At 36.5% G+C, this 20,371-nt stretch overlaps 1 protein-coding gene across 1 annotated transcript in view; it reads right to left on the bottom strand.

The window, feature by feature from the left end:
- Nucleotides 1-357: 357 nt before the first annotated feature.
- Nucleotides 358-20,371, bottom strand: part of srrm4 (serine/arginine repetitive matrix 4) — a 73,018-nt gene continuing 53,004 nt past the window's right edge. Inside the window, exons 7-13 of the mRNA XM_018090614.2 lie at nucleotides 16,927-17,019; nucleotides 15,822-15,978; nucleotides 7,321-7,631; nucleotides 6,028-6,246; nucleotides 5,448-5,558; nucleotides 3,479-3,619; nucleotides 358-2,471 (exon numbers count right to left, since the gene is read on the bottom strand). Of these exons, the coding sequence (XP_017946103.2) occupies nucleotides 2,222-2,471; nucleotides 3,479-3,619; nucleotides 5,448-5,558; nucleotides 6,028-6,246; nucleotides 7,321-7,631; nucleotides 15,822-15,978; nucleotides 16,927-17,019 (1,282 nt within the window). The 3' untranslated portion in view covers nucleotides 358-2,221. The remainder of the gene's footprint in view (nucleotides 2,472-3,478; nucleotides 3,620-5,447; nucleotides 5,559-6,027; nucleotides 6,247-7,320; nucleotides 7,632-15,821; nucleotides 15,979-16,926; nucleotides 17,020-20,371) is intronic.

The raw sequence follows: 20,371 nt of genomic DNA, 5'->3' as shown, positions 1-20,371 counted from the left end.
TAATTAGAAATTTATGTTGTGTTAATATGCAGTATATGGCAGAACTATGCAAGTTCCAGTTTTATAACTTTATGGGTTGGAATTATGGGAATGTTATTCTAAGGTAAAATTCATGGCTGGGTTTAGCATAAAGTGAACAATATTATGATAGTTTTGATTATGCTGCATATTTTTGCATAGAGTTAGTAATTTAGAAATTTGTTTTTTTTAGCTATAATCCACCAAACACCATCCAGGCTTGTCACCATATATAAGATATATTATATAATAAATTATTCCCTCTCACATGTATGTGTCTTCTTCATTAAAGTTGAATAACAACAATGTGAAGGCATAATGTAAAGCTACCCAATAATGATGTTGAATTTACAACTTGAGCTTGTTGTGACCAGTAAGTAAGAACAAAACTAATTCACATTTAAGCAGGTTTTGTCTCTCTCCCCCTCTTGTCTGTCAAAGAAGGTGCATATAGGCTGATGGTTTATTCTATTCATTTGTGACCAAACTGCATTATAATTGGCTCCATTATTTAACTAGAGTTAAATATTGTTGCAGATGGCATGGGGAGGATAATCAAAAATTAGAATTTTTCAATTTTAGTTTTTTTTCCAATTCAAATAAAACTCGATTGTGCATCAAACTTGCATTTTACTAATGATTTTCAATGGATCTGCAGACTCTACAAAAAACTGTAAAAACTAACAATGAAAAAAAACTGCTTATATTTTGGCTATGATAACTCCCATGCATAGACTTGCAAGCTTTTACATGCCAAAGGATTGTGTGCAAGTTTTTCCATTTTTTGGGGGGGTTAATAAATATTTAACATTCGAATACGGAAGCTCTGATTCAAATCCATGAGTTTTAGCACCAGTTTTGAATTGTGGCAAAAACTTGAATTCAAATGTTGATAAATCAGCCCCTTAGAGTGAATCTTTAAGATGTTATGGAATCATTGGTTGTTCCCTTGTCATTGTTGTCAAAAGAAAGCAGGTAGCATAAGAGTGATTATCTTACAGATGTCAATCTTAGCATGTCAAGATGTCAATTATAACAGGCAGTACTCACTTTTGTGAAATATAACCCAAATGATTTTCACTAACAATAAGGCAGTGGCCAAAGCACAAAAGTATTAGAAGTTTGTATGCCATTTACTAGTTTTCTGTGAAGTGACATATGGGCATTTGTTTGCTTTTATAAAATCACATGATTAAATTATAGCTGAAGCACACATATTGCTATTTCCTTGTTTTTCGTCATCTTGGAAATCAGTAGTATATCATTATTGTTTGCTATAAAGACATAGTACTAGAATATCACACAATATGCCATTGCCACATTATAAATTAAGTATTAAAATAATAAATAACAAAATAAATAAGTAAATAAATAATAGCACAGCCATCTGTTTGTCTATTGCAACTCATTTCAGTTACCCTTGTAATTGTCTTCCATTTACTTGCTAATGGCTCTTGGGCATGGAATGAAGCGAATAAAAAGGGTGTCATAACACTGCACGTCTGCATTATATGGTTCAGATACCATCTCAATGATTTAGCACAGTCAGAAGAGTAATTACTAGTTTTGAAACAGTGGGCTTAGCTCAGATGTTGAACCAACCAGCTGTTGGACTGTCAATACACCCAGTTATTAAGAAGTTCATTCCACAGAAATAGGAGAACATTCTTCTAGCTGCATCCAGCTGAGATTTGCTTTGAGATGAAGTCATTCTTAACCACTTCTATGCTATTGATTCTTCTGGCTCAGGAGATTTTTCATAATATTCCAAATAGGAGGAGACATGTTCAGTGTAATATACTGCTTCATCAAAAGTACCACAACAAGAATCTGCAAAGTACTGAAGATATTAAAGCGCTTTTCTGGCATCTAAAAATGTAAGGGGGTGGCACAGTTCATATGCCATTCCATATAGAGTTCATCGGTTCATTTGAATATTTATATAATACATATGAACAGGCAGGTGCATTAAAACTCCAGTACAGGGATACTCATGCATGCTGAGCTTTCCTGCAAGCCTTGTCTTCAGTGCAATGTGAAGGCCAAGTTTAAGTCTTTATCTCTATTTTTTCTGCTTCTGTGCATAGGGAAAATCCAATTAATTGCTTGAATCCAATGAAACTTTCTTGTTGGGGCTTGGATATCTGTTAGAAATCATTGAGTAGACCTGCTTAGAGCTTTTTTCATGAGGCAGCCTTAGGATCTAGCGTCTAGTGCTGTTGCAAGAGTCTGAGCTCTGGCTCCAACTTCGACTTCGGCTGTTCTCCCGAGAACTTCTGCTCCAGTCCCTGCTTCTGCTCCTCCTACTGCTAGGACTTCTGCTTCTACTGCTCCTATGGCTGGAAAAGCTGCGGCTTCTGGATCTGCTGCAGGTGCTATACCAAGAAGGGGTACTGCTGGCACTGCTAGAGGATGGGCTAGGCCGGTAGTATGGGATGGGTCGCTTGCGAGCACTGTATGGAGAGAAATGACATATGTGCATTAGCCCAACTTATAAGGAAACAGAGAAAGTAGACAAGTTTTAAAGATGAAAGTAGAGAGATGTTCAGTTTCAGCATGGGGAACAGATATTCTGCCCCAAGCTTTGGGAAATTGTGGCTTTTTGTGAGTAGCTTCCTGGTATGCCAATGAATCAGCGTGTGATGGATTTCCATAGCTGAGATGCCAATCTGTAGCTTGCTTAGGCTATTTTAGGACTCTTTATTTTTAGTGTGTGAGTGTGTAGTGCTGCTTTCCTGAACTAGGAGTTCTTATTTCTGAGCTCTACACTCTAGAGACAAGATACTTAAGAAATGTTCAAAGCTTACACAGAACTGATGTTATTGATACAAAAAAAATGAAATGTAATGTAAATAAAAAGCTGCTTATGTATATGCAATGGAAAGAGTGTAATTTATAGCCAATTTATTTCTAATCTTAGTTGCTTATCTGAAAGTTTGGGCATATATCTGAAGAAATTAACTTAACGAAATAAGATATTTCATATGAATGTGTATGTCCTTGTTCTTTAAATATTCCCATATTACAAAAGGAATTCCAGGGTTCCAGTTACTACTGGAAATTACCCTTATGACAAAAATTGCCCTGTGTAAGCAGAAAATAACCGTATGTCTATAGAGAAAATCTTCTGCACTCTGTGTACATATGTGTGTATTATATATATTTGGTAACTATATATATAAATTCCATAGTAGAAAGCACATATCTATGCATTTTGGACCATGGCCAGGATGTATATATAATATATATATACTGTATATTATTTTTGATATGTTAAGTGGAAGACAAAACAATACTTTATTAAAAATATATATATATATGTATATTCATTCACTAATTGAGAATAACTAATAGAAAATAAAAATAAATTTAATAGTGTCAATAAAACTAAAATAGAATTCCTGTTTGTCTCTGTGGCACTCTAGACCAATAGAACCAATGTAGTCAGTGTGCTTCATACCTGGTGATCCTTCGAGCCTCCAGGTGGCTCGGGGAATCTCGTCTACGCTTCCTCATAGGAGAGTAGGAGCTGCGTCTTCTCCTGCGGACTCCTTTTTTTGTCTCCTCAGTGGAACCATACTTGCTGTTTCTGTCACGCTCCCTGGGAAAAAAAAATAGTGTTCTACATTACAACTGAGCATTGTGTTAGGACTTGAGGGCTCATTTACGTCCCTAAGTGAGCTTGCAGTCAACACAATTTACCTGCAGTGAGTTTTGTGTAAAACCTCTGTAATTAAAGTTACTGCATCAAAATGTGCTCCTTGCACCTCTGTATAATTGCGCTTGGGGCCACTCAGTATTTCCTGCCTTCTGTTACAAATTGACCGCTGCTGTGCCTATTGATATTGGGGAACCCTGGAGCTATTGCCACCTTTGGGCCAGGCAATAGTTCCAGGGTTCCCTCAGCTTCCTGCTTTAATTGCTGCAGTTCAGTTGCTCCGAAATAAATAGGGCGCACTTGTCACTCACAAACTGAACACAGGAAATTACACCCATCAAACCAGTCAACTGAAGATATTTAGCACAATTGCACCTGATTAGCATGCACCATTGCATCATGTCTATGAAGATTCTTATTTATCCAGGTCATAATATACAGTATTAGAATTAGATATAGTAGAATTAAATACTTCACCGCTTATGTAAGTGGTTTCTTCAATTCAAATGAATGGTAGGGAAATGTAAGAGAATGGCCCAACATAGGAGATAGATAACTTTGCAGGACCAGACTCAGCAGTCTATCTACATCTCAAGGAAAAGGGACACTCCTTTGAGGACAGTAACGTGCTGATTTTGGACAGAGAAGACAGATGGTTTGAAAGAGGCCATTTATGCCAGACTCAGAAAACAGAGGAGGGGGCCTGTGACACTGCTTGCCAGCAACTTACAATGCCACTTTGACATCCCCAGCGGTTTCATAACAATTCACACTTCCAGTCATGTACTTTGAAAGATTAACACCTGCCTCAATGAGAACATGGTACCATTGTGACTGGATCATACTTTTTCACACCTGTGAGTTTCAGCCAACACTTAACTAAATAATTTAATGGAACCATTGTGATTGGATATGCTGCTATCAATGGTTTAAATGCTGAGAAATTCCCTACCATTCATTTGAACTGAAGAAGACACTCTGATAAGTGGTGAAAAGTGTTTGTGAAAACTTAATTAGATACTAGATACTGTACACTGTTGCATCCATTTTGGTATTTCAGATACAGTTGTGGTAGTTGTATAGGTGCATGCATTTGCAACAAAAAACTGCACTTTTTTGGCCGAAGTGATGCACTAGAAATTGCACTTGTACGCGTACGTGAGCCTAATCGGATTTTCCAAATAGGGGGTCTTGCCGCAATTTAGATCTCCACACCATAAATCTTCTAAAATTATTTAAACATGAAATGAACCCAACAGGATTGTTTTGCCACCAATATGGATTCATGCAGCTTAGTTACCATTGAGTACAGGTACTGTTTTATTATACAGAGGAAAAAGAAAATAATTTAAAACAATAATATTAGTATTTATTTAATTCATAGATTTTTTCATTCTTTTGTTTACATTATGGACATCACTATATTACTTTTTCAGGGTAATTATGATTCCAAATGGTTGACGCAAAAAATGCCTGGTGAAGTCTGTTAGACATATGTTTTATACAAACAAGATACAGACACTTTCTATTTCCCTGGTCGTACTCCATATCAGCACTATCTGGGATATCCCCGCCCCCATGCCCCATCAGAAGGATCCTCCCCAAAGCTTTAAAAGCCACCCCCACCCCCTCTATGGCGTCTTTGTTACGAGCTTTAAGACTACCATACATAAGGGATGGGAACATGCTGATATGGAGTACTCCCAGGAAAGGAAAATCACGGTAAGTATGATACAATTTTCCCTTTTCATATAGTTTAAGATTTTACTACCTGCTTGGGCTGTAGTGAGAGTAGCTTGGACTCCTCCGACTCCGCGAGCTTCTGCTGCGATTGCTTTTTTTGCCTGAAGCTGAGGAATAGCTGCGAGATCTTGAGTAGGACCTGGAAGGAGAAATAATGACTTTGTACAGGAGTTCGACAAAGGTCTAATGGTGTCACAAGGCAGATGTTACAGAGAATGAGATTTATAGTTTATTTTCCTTCGTACTGCAGTACAGCAAGGTACAATACATTGGCAATTATCTAACTGAAATGGCTTACTATTAAAGTTTGATGACTGACTAGCAGAATTGCATACACAGCAGGTGGCTAAGTACTGAGCAGCACAGCACATATTTCGTCTATTGCTTCTTTTTTACAATTGGACCCTGCGGCAATGGTTTATGAAATGCCTAGTGTTAGCATATAGGGGCTAGATGTCATATATTCATTTATTTTTGGCAGTTGTGTGGAGGATTAAATATGCAGAATGAGCATGGTAAGCATAAAAAACTATGATTTTTTTGCTGAAATTTTGGCACATTACTTTGTTTTTTTGTTTGTTTTTAAATCAGTCTTATCTTCAAGCTACCTTGCCTCCGATGAGCTAGATCTGCTTCGTGACTTTCTCCCTGATGAAGACCGATGGTGTGAGTAGTAGGAACTTGCTGAATGGCTTGGGCTACGAGAGTGAGACCTTCTGGTGCTGTATGATGAGCTCCGAGATCGATAACTATATGGGGAGCTTCTATCTGGTAGCAGATCTGATATTTTTTGTTCCTCCAGGCAACCCTGACAAGAGGAGGGGACTCTGTGGAAGAAGAAGAATTCTTTTAGAATAATAATATGATAACCAAATACTAAAGGTATAGTTCTGGAGACTTTTACAATTTCTGAAAAAATGGCAATGGCCCATATACCTTTTCCACGAGAACTACAATATATCAACACCTAATTTGGCAAATATAGTTTATTGTACTGTAGTATAATATACTTTAGTATAATGTAATATATTTCTTATATTAAACTATATAAAGTTATGCATATATATATATATATATGTATGTACATATATTATTACATCTCCAAGCTAAATGTTTTCATTGTACTCTTTAAAATGGCTGTGTCTAACTTCAGCAATAGCTGATATGGCATTAAATTTTTCATGTAGTATGCATGGAAAATGCCATAATTCATTAAAGATGACAAAATGATGGCATCATTATTATTTACTGGCAGAGCCAACTGCTTATATTTGGCAGGTGGGAAATGTATTGCCTACTAAATATAATTTTCTGCCAATTGTGGTTTTGTTTATGGTGATTGTGTCCCCAGTCCTACCACTATTTAAAATGCTAGAACATCCAGCTCTAGATGGTTGTCATGGCTGAACAGATGACAATTAACTTCAGTCTACAAGTCAACTTCAGGTCTTAGGTCTGTGGCAGACGGGGAGACTATCCCACCGGCGAGTATGTAAATCACCGGTGGGATGGCATATGCGGCACCATGATTTCCCCAAAATCGCGGAAGTTTCCTCTCAAGGCAACTTCCATGATTTTGGGAAAATCGCAGCACCACATATGCCATCCCACTGACAATTCACATTCTCGCCGGTGAGATGGCATTTCGGGGAGATTAGTCGCCCGCAACAAGGGAGATTTGTCGCGGGCGACTAGTCTCCCCGTGTGCCAGAGCCCTTACCAATTGTCTCACCCCCTTTACCCACCCACATACAAATAAATAAAAATGTACATGATATCAGATGGTCATAAGACCATCTGATATCATGTACATTTTTATTTATTTGTTTTGTTATTTCATTTGTTTTATCTGTTAGATATGGTTTCCTAACCAGTTATTTTTGTTAATGCATTATCTTCACCTCTTCTGTTTCTGACTATCTCCCAAGAGAAGTGCTGTGTCCTTTATGAAAGAGAAGCAACTGGCCGATGAATTGCCTGAATCAGAGATATTGTCGCTCGGGCCATTTGGGGTTTTCCCAGAGGCGGAGGCATGCTGAAACCCGTGGTGGGGTAGGCTTTCTTTTTCTTGGCTGACCATCAGCCTTGAAGTGCTTATCTGCATTGAAGGAGGAGAGCATGTATCGTTCCCTGAGTCATACTCGTTTCCACCTTCCTTCCGACAAACCCCTCTCTCTGATGAGACCAAAAGGCCAGTAACTGATTGGGAAATCTGAAAAAACAAGAGAACGATGACACGTGCTGAACCCAAATCGCAAATGAAGATTGTAACTTAATAACCACTTTGCTTTCAGAAATTGGATAATGTAATATTCAAGAAATACTGTATATTTTTATTAACTTAAAATAAAACAAATAAAGGAAGAAAATGAAAGGAGCGGGCAGTGAAAAGAAAAACAAAAGAGAACAGAACAAAAAGTCTGCAGTGGCTTCTGCAGACATGAGATATCTGCAATGAAATTGTCACCATGCACAATATTTGCATGCACCCATAGAAAAAGAATGGAACAGCGAATAATGGAAAAAGAAAAGGTGCACAGTATCTTGAAATGTATGGGCCTTTCACTCTGATTGCACTGGCATTGCTACTGAGACACACACTGTATAAAAGTGCTGTTTCTTACTGTTTGTGGCAATCTACTATCATTAAGCACTGTGGGCACTTGAGGCTTAATAAACCTATATACAGAGAGAAAGCAACACTTTTTTTGTGACAGTGGAGACCTGACTTTCAGGTTTTTCTTTGACTTCAGAACAGGTGTTTACATAGACCTAGGCTTGACATTAAATAAAACAACACACCTATCAAAGCCATACGTGAATGTTAACGTACATAATAAACAGTATCAGATATGTCTGCTCTTGGTTCTCTATGAGGTAATCCTGCATTCCACACGTTTCACTTCATGTTGCCTATAGTAGTAAGCAGTCTCAGCAGTCGCACACATTTGGTTGTATTTATATTTACATTTGTTTGTATTACATAGATGTATGAGGAGCTATTCCCAACATTTAATAAAATTGGAATCCTACATGGATTAACACTCTAAAGAGAGTGTTTATCTTACTACTGTCTCTCCATTGAACAGCATTTACAGGGCAAGCATGAGCACAGCCCTGCATTTACGGCTTGGGCCACATATACACTATGTGAAGATACATGGTTCTGTTCCTCTATAGATGCTTTTCTCTAGTGTTGAACAATATCCATTTAAATCTTTTGAAGTCACATAAATCACAATTTAGGTCCTACTTCTCTATCCTTGAATATAAGTAAGTTGTATACAAAAGCACAGTTCAGGAATTCAGCTGGACTATTGCTACTGCACCTACTACTAACTAATTACCTTTCATTTGTAAATAATGGCTAGTCATTTCTTGCAAAGGGCAACTGAACAAAACTTTTTATGAAATATTGAGATTGTTCCCTGGCAGGAGTAATGATAAGCACCCTTCTGTGTGATGACTCCACTTTTCTGTTATTTTGCAAATAGATGTAACCAAAGTGTTGTGGGCCTCACAAGCTATGTCTACCTAGCATACTGCTACTGCTGCTATGTCTACCAACCACATCCTAAACTTCTAACATATATATGCCACTCATTTCCCAACAGACTTCACTTATTTATTAACATTCGGTTTTCTATATATTTTTTAAAACTACTAGTAAACTTATTTTCATGATTGCCAGTCATTTATCAAAAATTTTTCAAATTCTTTCACAAAAACCACAACTTTTTCGACTTGTTTCGCAAAAAACAAAACTTTTTCATATTGTTGCACTGATGCCAGTGTCAACAAACCCTGAAAACCTCTAAAACCATGAAGCAAAGAAGGATCTTCCAACTGTAAAAGGGGCAACTGCCATTGACTTCTACAACAATTGACTGAATTGTCACAGTTTTGTTGTATAATAAATTGCAACAAATGTGCTGTTTGTTCCATGACAAAAAACACAAACCAAAAAAAAAACAATAGTAAATGCCCCACATTAGATGGGAATACATAACAAGGCGTTAGGGCATCACATCATTTTGGCAGATTCCATTAATAAACCAATGGCCACTCACTACCAATATTCAATTGAAATACTGAATTTTACTTAGGTCACATCCATCCTAGTGATTAGTCTGAGTTACACCAAAGAAATTATGAAATGAAAGTGTGAATTCTTTTCCTAGAGGGTCCCCTCTCACATTAATCATTTCAAAGCAGAGTGAAAATGATGTCTGTAAATTTTTAAATTCAAAGATATACATAAGAATTTCACAATGACTAGCATACTGTAAGGCTTTACTAGTCCTAATGTAGGACTGTATATAGAAAAAAAGACATTTTCAAGGAATAAGGCTGTCATTGTTTTGATTTGCAAACAAATGGACTGCAAAAGAGACAGAATAGTAGGAAATGTGGATTCTCAGTGTGCAATTGACACATACAAACATTATTTCAATCCCCTGCTTTCCCCATTTCTGGCTGGGAGCTCTGATTGCATGCTGGGTAACAGGCTGTGGACACCTCCTTCCTATTGGCAGTGAAAGCATTTTTAATAAATATGATAATGAAGAAATCAAGGAAAACATCCGGCCAAAAGCCAACTGCTGGCATTGTAGTGGGAAAAACATCAGCAGACACATTGCAAGTCTATCTATACCCCATATTCATGCGTACTGAAATAGTTCAAATAATGGAACATTTTTAGGGTAAAAGTATTATTGTCAAATTGCCACCTGGACAGCAAACCTTTAAGTACAAATCCATCATGCTCACTAAATATAAACACAAAGACTAATGCATGGCCTCAAAGATAGCTACTTATATAAATTAGCAGAATGCATTGAAAACATGGAGAACAGGAATGTTGAGCTGCCACCCTATATACAAGCTCCTTCTGTTATTGTGCTTGCTGCTGCTGGAGTCTAATAGACAATGGGTACCAAGATATCAGCTTGCCACAATGATAACACTATGGGGCTTTATAAAGCAAAACCTTACGAAGCCTCTAGGTCAGATTTTTATGGCCTGATTTCCTGAACCCATGGACAATTTTAAATTAAATGAAGCCAAAACCATTGCAAAGAACAAAAGAGATAAGCAGAGTGTAAATCAGAGGAAAGAAAATTAAAGAGATAAAGCAAATCCCCATTAACTGGGGGTCAGGGAAGGACGGAAAGAAAAAAAAAAAAAGAGAGTAATATAAAGTATACAGATATTTTCCAGCTTTTTCTGACTTAGTAAATTCTCTATTAGGTTTTTAATTCCCCTGTAAGTCCAGATTTATTAGGTGCCTCGATCTAAGAAAACCCCTAACATCTGTCAGGAATCAGCGACTTACCAAGCGGGAACTCCTCCTTTAGTAGGTAAGGTGTAAGAAAAAGGTAACATAATTCCATCATTACATATAACAGGTCAGATAAAACAAACATACACTCTCCCTGATATCTGTAGTGGGATATGTACAAATAGTCATCTTTGAAGACTCATGTGACCCTAAGCCATCAACCAGCTGCTTGCTCTTGTGCAAAATACTCAGCGAGTCAAGCAGAACTGGATCTTTTCTCTAAAGGTTATGATCCAGGATTGCTCCATGGTATTACATTTGGGCTCTTATCATGCTCCATCACTGATTTGGATTCCGGGCCACTGGGCCAAGCTATGAACTTATAAGTGATGTTAATTTGCCTAGTGACATTTATTGCTTATTTCCAGTCATACCTTTTGTTTAAAATGGGATTGGCTACATTCTTCTGCTCTTTATAGGTGTTGCCAATCCTGAGCCCTTGACTGTACCATTACACAGCCAGCTATACTATCTGGGCTGTCAATTTCAGGCAAACATCTCACATTGCAAAAAAATTAATTAATTGTATGGTATATATATGAATGGCCAGTCAAAAATAGGGCCACAGTTAAAGGGATATAGCCCCTAGAACCAAAGGGCATATTAGGCATTCAATAAAAAAGAAAATATCCTGTAACTCAACAGTAAATATACATCTATACACATATATACAATATATATACAATATATATATATAGGCAGATACACCATGGGATCTGTATTTGTATTTACTTTTTAACATTAAGTTTTGAATACATTTATATTTTTATGGACTGGTTGAGTTATGGGATATTTTCTTTTTGAAAACAACGGTTTGGCAAAAGTGCTTAGGCCAATACTGCATTTCTGGAAAATACGATACTTTGCTTATTTAATTACTATTCAAAATCAGATTCCATTGATACTATGAAGGTGACAGTTGTTATTTCCTAGTATAGTGTGCAGCATACAGGTAGGGGGACTGTGAGAGGTTAGTGTGAATTAGAAAAGAAGACAGATAATTAGTCCTCCGACCATAGGTAATTGGAAATGAATCAGACTTTAAAGAGCCATCTGTTCAGATAAATTTCCTCTGAACAAACCAGCCCCTGGTAATATCCTGTGGGTTCCCAGCTTTAAAAGAACAAAAAAAAAGAAGAAATTGTCAAAACTTATACCAAATTAACTAGAAATCTATACAATGCAGTGAGTTCATCTATTTAAACAGCTGCACTTTTAATTGATGGGGACTTTAATTAAATAACCAAAGCCTTTAACGCATGGAAGGAAGCTGGAGAGCTATGTCCAGAAAGGGCAACATACCTAGTGAGGCATCCTTATAGCATTAATTACAACACTTAAGTAGAAATTGATATGAGTATTCCAGAAAATATTGGGATATCCCAAGAACTGAACAGGACATCTTTTAACTCTATACTGCCAGAAGGATCTGTAAAACATTTCTTAAATAACTGATGATGATCTGAAAGGATTGGCAGTGTTGTGTGGGCACAATGGCTTAGGTGTTCCATGACCATATAAAGGTCATTTAATTCTGAGGTGACTTGTAATACCCCTTCTGAATTTGCTACACGTGCAGTGCATTTTACACCTATAGGCAGAAAACATACAGTGTTTTCTACTGAATTTTGTGGGCTAAAATCCACCCCATGTTCAGCAAAATATTAGCATGTTTTCTACTGGTGTTTCTAAGCACCGGAATAAATGCTGTGTCAAATAGTTCTTAAAGGGGACCTGTCACCCTAAGAAATAACTCCAAATTATTTTGTATATTTTCTGTGCCAGAATGGGGGGACCAGATGCCCAGGCCCATGCACTGGCTATACAATTAGATGAGGAGGAGGGAGGGGGAAAGTGAGATGTGCAGTGATATCTAGGTAGTGCTGAATGGAAAGCTAAAGTTATTGTCTGCCCCGCCTCTATGCCTAAGGCACAGAGGCGGGGCAGGTAATATATGATTGACAGCTGGGATTTTTAAATGCCTTTATAATGGGTTTTGATGTGTTAATATAAAAATGAATTTGGGTTTTGTGTTTAATTTTGAAAAGGACTTTTATTATACAGCTTTTTATGTCTGGGTGACAGGTCCACTTTAAGGTAAGGTGGATACAGTATATTATGTATCCATTCTAAATGTGCGGGTAGGCATGTCTTTATAATGTATTTAGGTTATTTCTTACAGTTATATAATATGTACAAATTTAATAAATAAGCAAAATAATGTTTTTGAGTCACACTAAAGTCAAAATCAGTTTGGCCGAAACCACCAAATGAACTTTTATTAATCAAGACAACGCCTGTGGCTGATGTAAAGCACCAATCTATCATTTTTTAAAGGCTTACTAATTACAGGCTTTTTGTACTCATATAGTTAACGATGCAAGATATTTAAAGAGAACAAGCAGGCTACATTTGAAGGAGGTAATGGGGAGGGCTGAGGTTTCTTGTTTTTTTTTATGAGTTAGATCAAGTGTTTCCTAAAGTTACAGACCATATCTACTTACTTTTCTGTGAAACTGTGACAGTGCATAAGAGAGATAAGGAAACAGTAGATGTTGGACAGAAATCAATGTTTGAAGCTAGTCCTTCAAGTTCTAAAGCCCAGTGGGGAGGTTGCATACTCCAGAAAGTTCATAAAAGCTGCCTCCCTCTAAACATTCTGCATTAAACTGCTTTAATGGGCACAGTGTTAGACATTGATGGTTACATAGTGTTTAATGAAATAGACCTAATGAAAGCCACTTGGTATTTCATCCAGCTAAATTTACCCTCTGGGGGATTCTTTTATAGACGCAGACTGCAATTCATTTCATCAGGGAAAAGGAAACTGATAACTCACGCTGGCATTTAAAGTGTCATTTATTTTTATCTCTGAAATCACCCCTAACAGCTTTCGAATCCTGCTTAGCGTTGTAGGGGGGTAGGCAGGAAGAATGACTCTGCCTTCTGTTGAGCATATAACTATCATCCGGCTGATTACTATCAGTGTTAGAGGTTACAGCCTGTTATTCAGTATATCCGGGGAAAGGTAGATAATATGGCTGAAAAAGTCCATTCTATGAATGATAATGAGAAGATCTGAATTCATGGGGATGATTCAGCATAGAAATAGCAAACTGACTGCAGACCTAATCAACTGGGGAAAGGCAAACTATAATTTTCTATCTATTTTATATCAATTTAACAGTATATATAGTCTAAACAGCTTTATGTATGTATCTCTTAGCTATGCAGTTTACAATAAATAATGGGGACAATATAGAATGACAATTTAAAAAGCGCTCATTGCGTCACATGCTGTGAAGCCATGTACTAAAGCAACACTGGCTCAAATGTTCATGCTGTGCCTCTGAAGGAACATCAGAAAGAATTAGCTGTCATATGCTGGAACCGTCTTTTCTGCCAGATTTTTATTTCAAAGCTGAGCTTTTATGCTCTCATTGCTACAGTTTTCCTTTATAATAATTTGCTTTAGTCATTTTGTTAGACGTTTGTAAACAGACTTTTGCTTCTCCAAGTTAAAATAGCCACCTACAGAAAATATGGGTGTTTTTGGCCAAATATGTTGAACTTTAACTATGACTGGATATACTAAAAATATATCCTTACAATCTGATTTTAAATAATTGGGTAATTATTGTGGCGGACTAATGATCCCATCTGTCTTTGTGTTATTATCTTTTGGCTGCATGGGGTGGGTCCCCAGTGATCAGACCTGGCCACAGATGCATGCTCATGAGTCAAGTTCAATAGTTATTCAAATTGAAAGTAAACTTTAGGCAGTCTATGGCCAAATTGTATGTCCTGTTTTAACAAGGTCACCAAATTAGCTGATTCTTACCTGATTCTTGAAAAGTGGGATAACATGGGGGGGCTTGCAGACCTGCCTGGGATTGGCAGCATTTTGGGGCTATTTCAATATCTGCCCAAATTCCTGTCAGAAGTAAAAGTGGCTGAGATGATAGTCAATATCAGCCAATAGATAGGAAACCCTTTTGGCCCAGGGATGATCATTTGGAATACTGTATACATCACCCTGTGTGTGGCCACCTTAAAAGGTATTGTTTACCTTTACATTTACTTTTAGTATGATGTAGACATTGATATTCTAAGACAGTTTTGGTCTTATGTTATTTTTTGTGGTTTTTTAATTGTTAAGTTTTCTGTTCAGCAGATTTCCAGTTTGGTATTTTAGCAGATATCTGGTTGCTGCGGTCTTATTTATCCCAGTCACCAGGCAGTGATTTAAAAGAGAGTGAAATATGAATAGGTGAAGAACTGAATAGGAAGTAAAGTAAAAAAATGGACAACCCAGCCTGGGAGAGACTATTTTTTATATCCTTGCTATACTACTAAGAAAACCATGCAAACTTTTAGGACATTGACATCCCCTCTTCAGGAAACTGAACATGATTTACCATCAATATGCATTGAGAAATGTCATTTACAAGCCACAAGTGCAGTAGTGGCTGCCCACCTTGTGCCTAAAGCTGCTCTACACTTTTGCAAAGTTAAGAGGGACACATCGGTGCTGCTGCCATGAGCAAGCTGAGAAACTCACCTCAGGCAGCAGCACCCTGCAAGTTACCAGGTAATTTAAATAGCAGAAATTATGTTTTAAAATTGGGATTTTGGCTCTTCTGGTGCAGAAAGCGCTATTGTGGACAGAGAGGCGCTGCTTCCCTGAACCATGAAATTCCACTGGAGGGACATTAATTCTTCGGTCACACCGAATCACACCTATTGACTTGGGAGGACCCTGCAATTGGCTGTTTGCCAATTGCACTTATGCTCACTATACATTTTTTATTAGTTGTTATTGGTTACTGGACTGGCCCACCTTTTCAGTGTTACTACATAAACCCATGTTGCAGTCTCACCATTGTGCCAATTCAACAGCCTCTGGTAAAGAATATTAATAAATCTGTTTGTTTTAGGAATCAATAAATGGAGGATTTGATAAATATTTTCCAGGCCCTTCTGGCACTACAGTTACAACATTATATAATCACCCACTTTCCTTGTGAAAAGGGCAACTTTAGACTGAAAAGATCTACTTACTTCAGTATTGGTGGAGTGCATACACCTGTTTTTTGTTGACAGGGGGCTGTATTGATTTTTGCCTTTCCTCTCTTTCTTGTTTACGGACCTAGAATTTCTACATCTTTGTCGCTTTCTTTTTGATCGATGTTTTTCCTCTTTTGACTGATCATATAGTCTGTAATTAAAGAAAAGAAAGTTTTTTGAACATCATCATTCATTTATATAGTGCCAGTAAGTTACTCGGGATTGTACAATTGTATAACAACTTGCAAAGCTCAATTGACAATATAAAAGACGGAAGAGAATATTTTAAAGGAGAAGGAAAGGCTAAGTCACTTGGGGGTGCCAAAATGTTAGGCACCCCCAAGTGACTTAGATCACTTACCTTGTACCCCGGGCTGGTGCCCCTGTTAGGAGAAAACAGCACCAGCCCGGGGTACCTGCAGCGAGCTGCCGGCGAAATCCGTGGGCCGGCGCATGCGCAGTAGAGTGAAAAGCCAACTTCTATGTTTAAGTTCGGCTTTTTCACTCAACTTCGCATGCGCGCGCAGCGAATACGGAAGAGGAAGCGCTCGCAGCTACCCCGGGCTGGTGCTGTTCTCTCCGAACAGGGGCACCAGCCCGGGGTAAAAATTATGCGATTTAAGTCACTTGGGGGTGCCTAACATTTTGGCACCCCCAAGTGACTTAACCTTTCCTTCTCCTTTAAACTTTTATGTTCATGTTATTTTAAGAAACTAAAGGGGAGATGCAGTAAAAGGTGCAAAGTTTGCTACTTTTCTAATTACCTATAGCAACCAAGCAAAAAGCATTTAGTGGCAAACATTTTATTGGGTTACTGTGCCAATTACAAATGAGTGTTAAGGTACTGCTGCAGTTTTTATCATCTACAGCGGCCAATCAGCAGGTAGCATTTCCTGGTCACCTGTTTAAAAGCAAACACCTTATTGGTTTCTATGGGCTGTTGCAACTGTGCAAGTTTTGTGCCTTTTATTACATATGTGCAAGTTTTTATACTTAATATAACATCATAACATTACAAGATGGGGGGACAAGACATGAAGAAAAGTTTAGGGTTGATTGTAGTACCATTGAAGAGCCCAAGAGATAATTAGCTTATTACCTGTTTTCACAGCTTGAAGATCTGTGTTCTGAGCTTGATGAGCGTGAATGTCGATGATGATGACGATGGGATTTCCGAGACCTACCACGTGACCTTTGTAGAAGGCACAGAGAAAACATATCAACTTGCAAGCACCGTAGATTGAAATTTTATTTTTCAGAAACATAAAATATAGTAAATGCACTAATGACATATTAAGGTTGGTATCTTAAAATTAATCAACAAAGTGCAGATATGGGATTTATTATCGGGAAACTCGTTATCCAGAAAGCTCCAAATTAATAGGAAGGGCATTTTAACAAAATAAATGTAATTTTTAAAAGTGATTTCCTTTTCCTGTGCAATAATAAAATATTCCTGTGTTTGATGGTAACTAAGCTGTAGGATTCCAAAACAATTCTATTGGGTTTATTTTATGTATTAAATATTTTTAGCACACCTAAGGTATGGTGATCCAAATTACAAAAAGATCCCTTATCTGGAAAAGCCCAGGTCCCAAGCATTCTGGATAATAGATCCTATTGCTAAACACTAAGGTGCACATTATTAATATTCAAGAAAGTGTTTTTAAAACTGCAAAAATCATGATCTTGCAATTTTTCCAATTCTACATTTTCAAACAAAGTTTATAAATGAAACAAGTCTTGAATATTCTAGTGAAAATGGCAGCAACTAAAACCGGGTAAGTTTCTATAGAAGTTAATGAGAGGCGTGTTTCATCATTCTAGCAATTTTTGCAATTTTTGTGTCAAGGTTTTATCAGCAACTTAACACAATTGAGTTTTTTTGATTCAAGATATTTTATAAATATGCTAGCAATTGAGGGGGCAAAATCATAATTAAGTTCAAAGTTGTAAACTTCTTTTAATTTTTATGTTTTGAAATCAGCTTTAGAAAAAATTGTAATTAAAAAATTAAATCACTTGACATGATTGCTCATAATTAGCAAATGAAAAGACACTCCTGAAAACAGGAAATTAATTAAAAAAAAAACTTCACCTAGGGACTGATTTATCAAGATTCAAATTTATATTTTTGCCACAATCTCATTTTTTTGTGCTATGATGCCCAAATTCGAATTAGGGTTTCCAAAACTTGATGTGTTCAATATTTATTAATCGCAAAATCATTCTAAAACTCGAATGTAAAACCTTGACATCCAAAAGATTTTTGAGAGTTTGTAGACCCATTAAAAATAATTAGTAGAATATGAATTTGTCTTTTTTTCCCTACAGTTTTATTCAAGCAAACTTTTTAGATTCATTTTTAATAAATAAGCAAACTTTCCAGCTTAGTAAAAAGTTTATTCAAACTAAAAAAAAACCCTTTAAATAATGAAAATTATCACCATATGGACAGTTTAAGACTACTAAAATCCATCTAAAATTAGTACTGGGGCAAAGATATGGTAGATAGATGATAGATAGATAGATAGATAGATAGATAGATAGATAGATAGATAGATAGATAGATAGATAGATGATAGATAGATAGATGATAGATAGATAGATAGATAGATAGATAGATAGATACAAGATAGATAGATAGATAGATAGATAGATAGATAGATAGATAGATAGATAGATACAAGATAGATAGATAGATAGATAGATAGATAGATAATAGAGATAGATAGATGATAGATAGATAGATGATATATAGATATATAGAAAGATAGATAGATAGATAGATAGATAGATGATATATAGAAAGATAGATAGATAGATAGATAGATAGATGATAGACAGATAGATAGATAGATAGATGATAGATAGATAGATAGATAATAGATAGATAGATGATATATAGATAGATAGATAGATAGATAGATAGATAGATAGATAATAGATCGATAGATAGATAGATAGATAGATAGACAATAGATAAATAGATACAGTAGATAGATAGATAGAACCAGCAGTACCTTTACAAGGGACTACATATAAAAAGTGGTGTAATTTATAAACATTCGCCCAGTTTGGATATAGATGTAAGTACCCTCAGGATAAAGCTAGCACTCTGCACTTCGAGCCCGCTTTCATTATATAATTTCAACTTCAATATTTTAGGTAAAACTTTAAAATAACAATAACTTTATCCAAATATGTACAAATATTTATATACCTCTCTCTCCTTATTACTTATGAAGGGATTTAGCCTTTCCTTGACTGGAAAAACTTATATATAGAAATTGTATGACGCTATAGTGTGGCTGGAATATGCTCAACATAGCGACACATGGGCATGGATCCGTTTGACCTTTCCTTATTTCCCAATGCCATTACACCTATATTTTATTTCATCATTATGAACCAAGGATACAGAATTTTACCACCTACCATTTAGCTGTTTGCTGATAATGCTGAACTGTTTGCTGATAATAGTGATACTTTAATGCAGCACTTCAAAATGGGATGGAAAAAATCATATAAAACCACGGTTTAATAGTTTAATGTGTATGTTGCGCTGCTAACAATTTATATTCCCTGCCCCATATTCCTCCAAACAATATGGGATATTACTTTGTGGTTCAATACTTCTCTAGCTTGGCATGACATAGCTCGACTACTAGAGTTTTCCAAGACCAGAGCTCCCACTGCTAAGTCAGTGATTCTTATTGTTGTCCCTGACAGTAATAATAATCATGCTTGCTCTTCACAAGGTAGAGAGGAAGTCTCCTGTAGTTCTTGTCTTGCCAATATGCTTGGTAATCAGAGCAATACAGAGAAACAGCATGTATTCCCTTCCACATATCTGATCTACATGACAAATATATGCTCAGATATTAAGAGGAAATTATTTTATTAGCTCTCACTGGTGATATTGTGCTGAAAGTAGCATTTTCTTTATTTAAACCTTCCTTTATGTAAAAGGCCTATTTAGTTGTGCATAGAAGCAATCCGTCACATACTGTTGGGGGCTGTAATAAATAGCATTAACAGAAAAATGTTTCTAATGCCAAAAAATGCTTCTTTTTCTCATATTTAATATTTGCTTTATGAACACATAGCAATTCAAATGCCAACAGAGAAACTGGTGAGTATTTTGATATTTGTGCCAATGTGCACTGTTTATGTATTATTTCTTACTGAAAAAAGCATTTATTTTGCACCTAAAAAAATCTCCAAACTTATTCTTAAACAAATGTAGTCAAAATCTGCCATGTAATAAACATTCTAATGAAAATGATCACATTGTAAAATGCTATACAGGTATGGGGCCTGTTATTCAGAATGCTTGGTACCTGGGGTCTCCCAGATAAGTAATTTGCATCCCGTATTATAAAATAATTGAATCATTTAATAAACCCAATAGAATTGTTTTGCCTTCAACAACTTATATAGGATCAAGTACAAGGTACTGTTTTTAAGGGGATCATATAATAACTTCTCTAATGCCTTATTTACCAGTAGGTCCTTCCAACGGACACGAGGGCACCCACTCC

The sequence above is a fragment of the Xenopus tropicalis genome, chromosome 1, assembly GCF_000004195.4.
Source record: "Xenopus tropicalis strain Nigerian chromosome 1, UCB_Xtro_10.0, whole genome shotgun sequence".
NCBI lineage: Eukaryota > Metazoa > Chordata > Amphibia > Anura > Pipidae > Xenopus > Xenopus tropicalis.
Note: the sequence above shows the minus strand (reverse complement) of the source record. Positions and strands in the feature narration are given on the sequence as shown.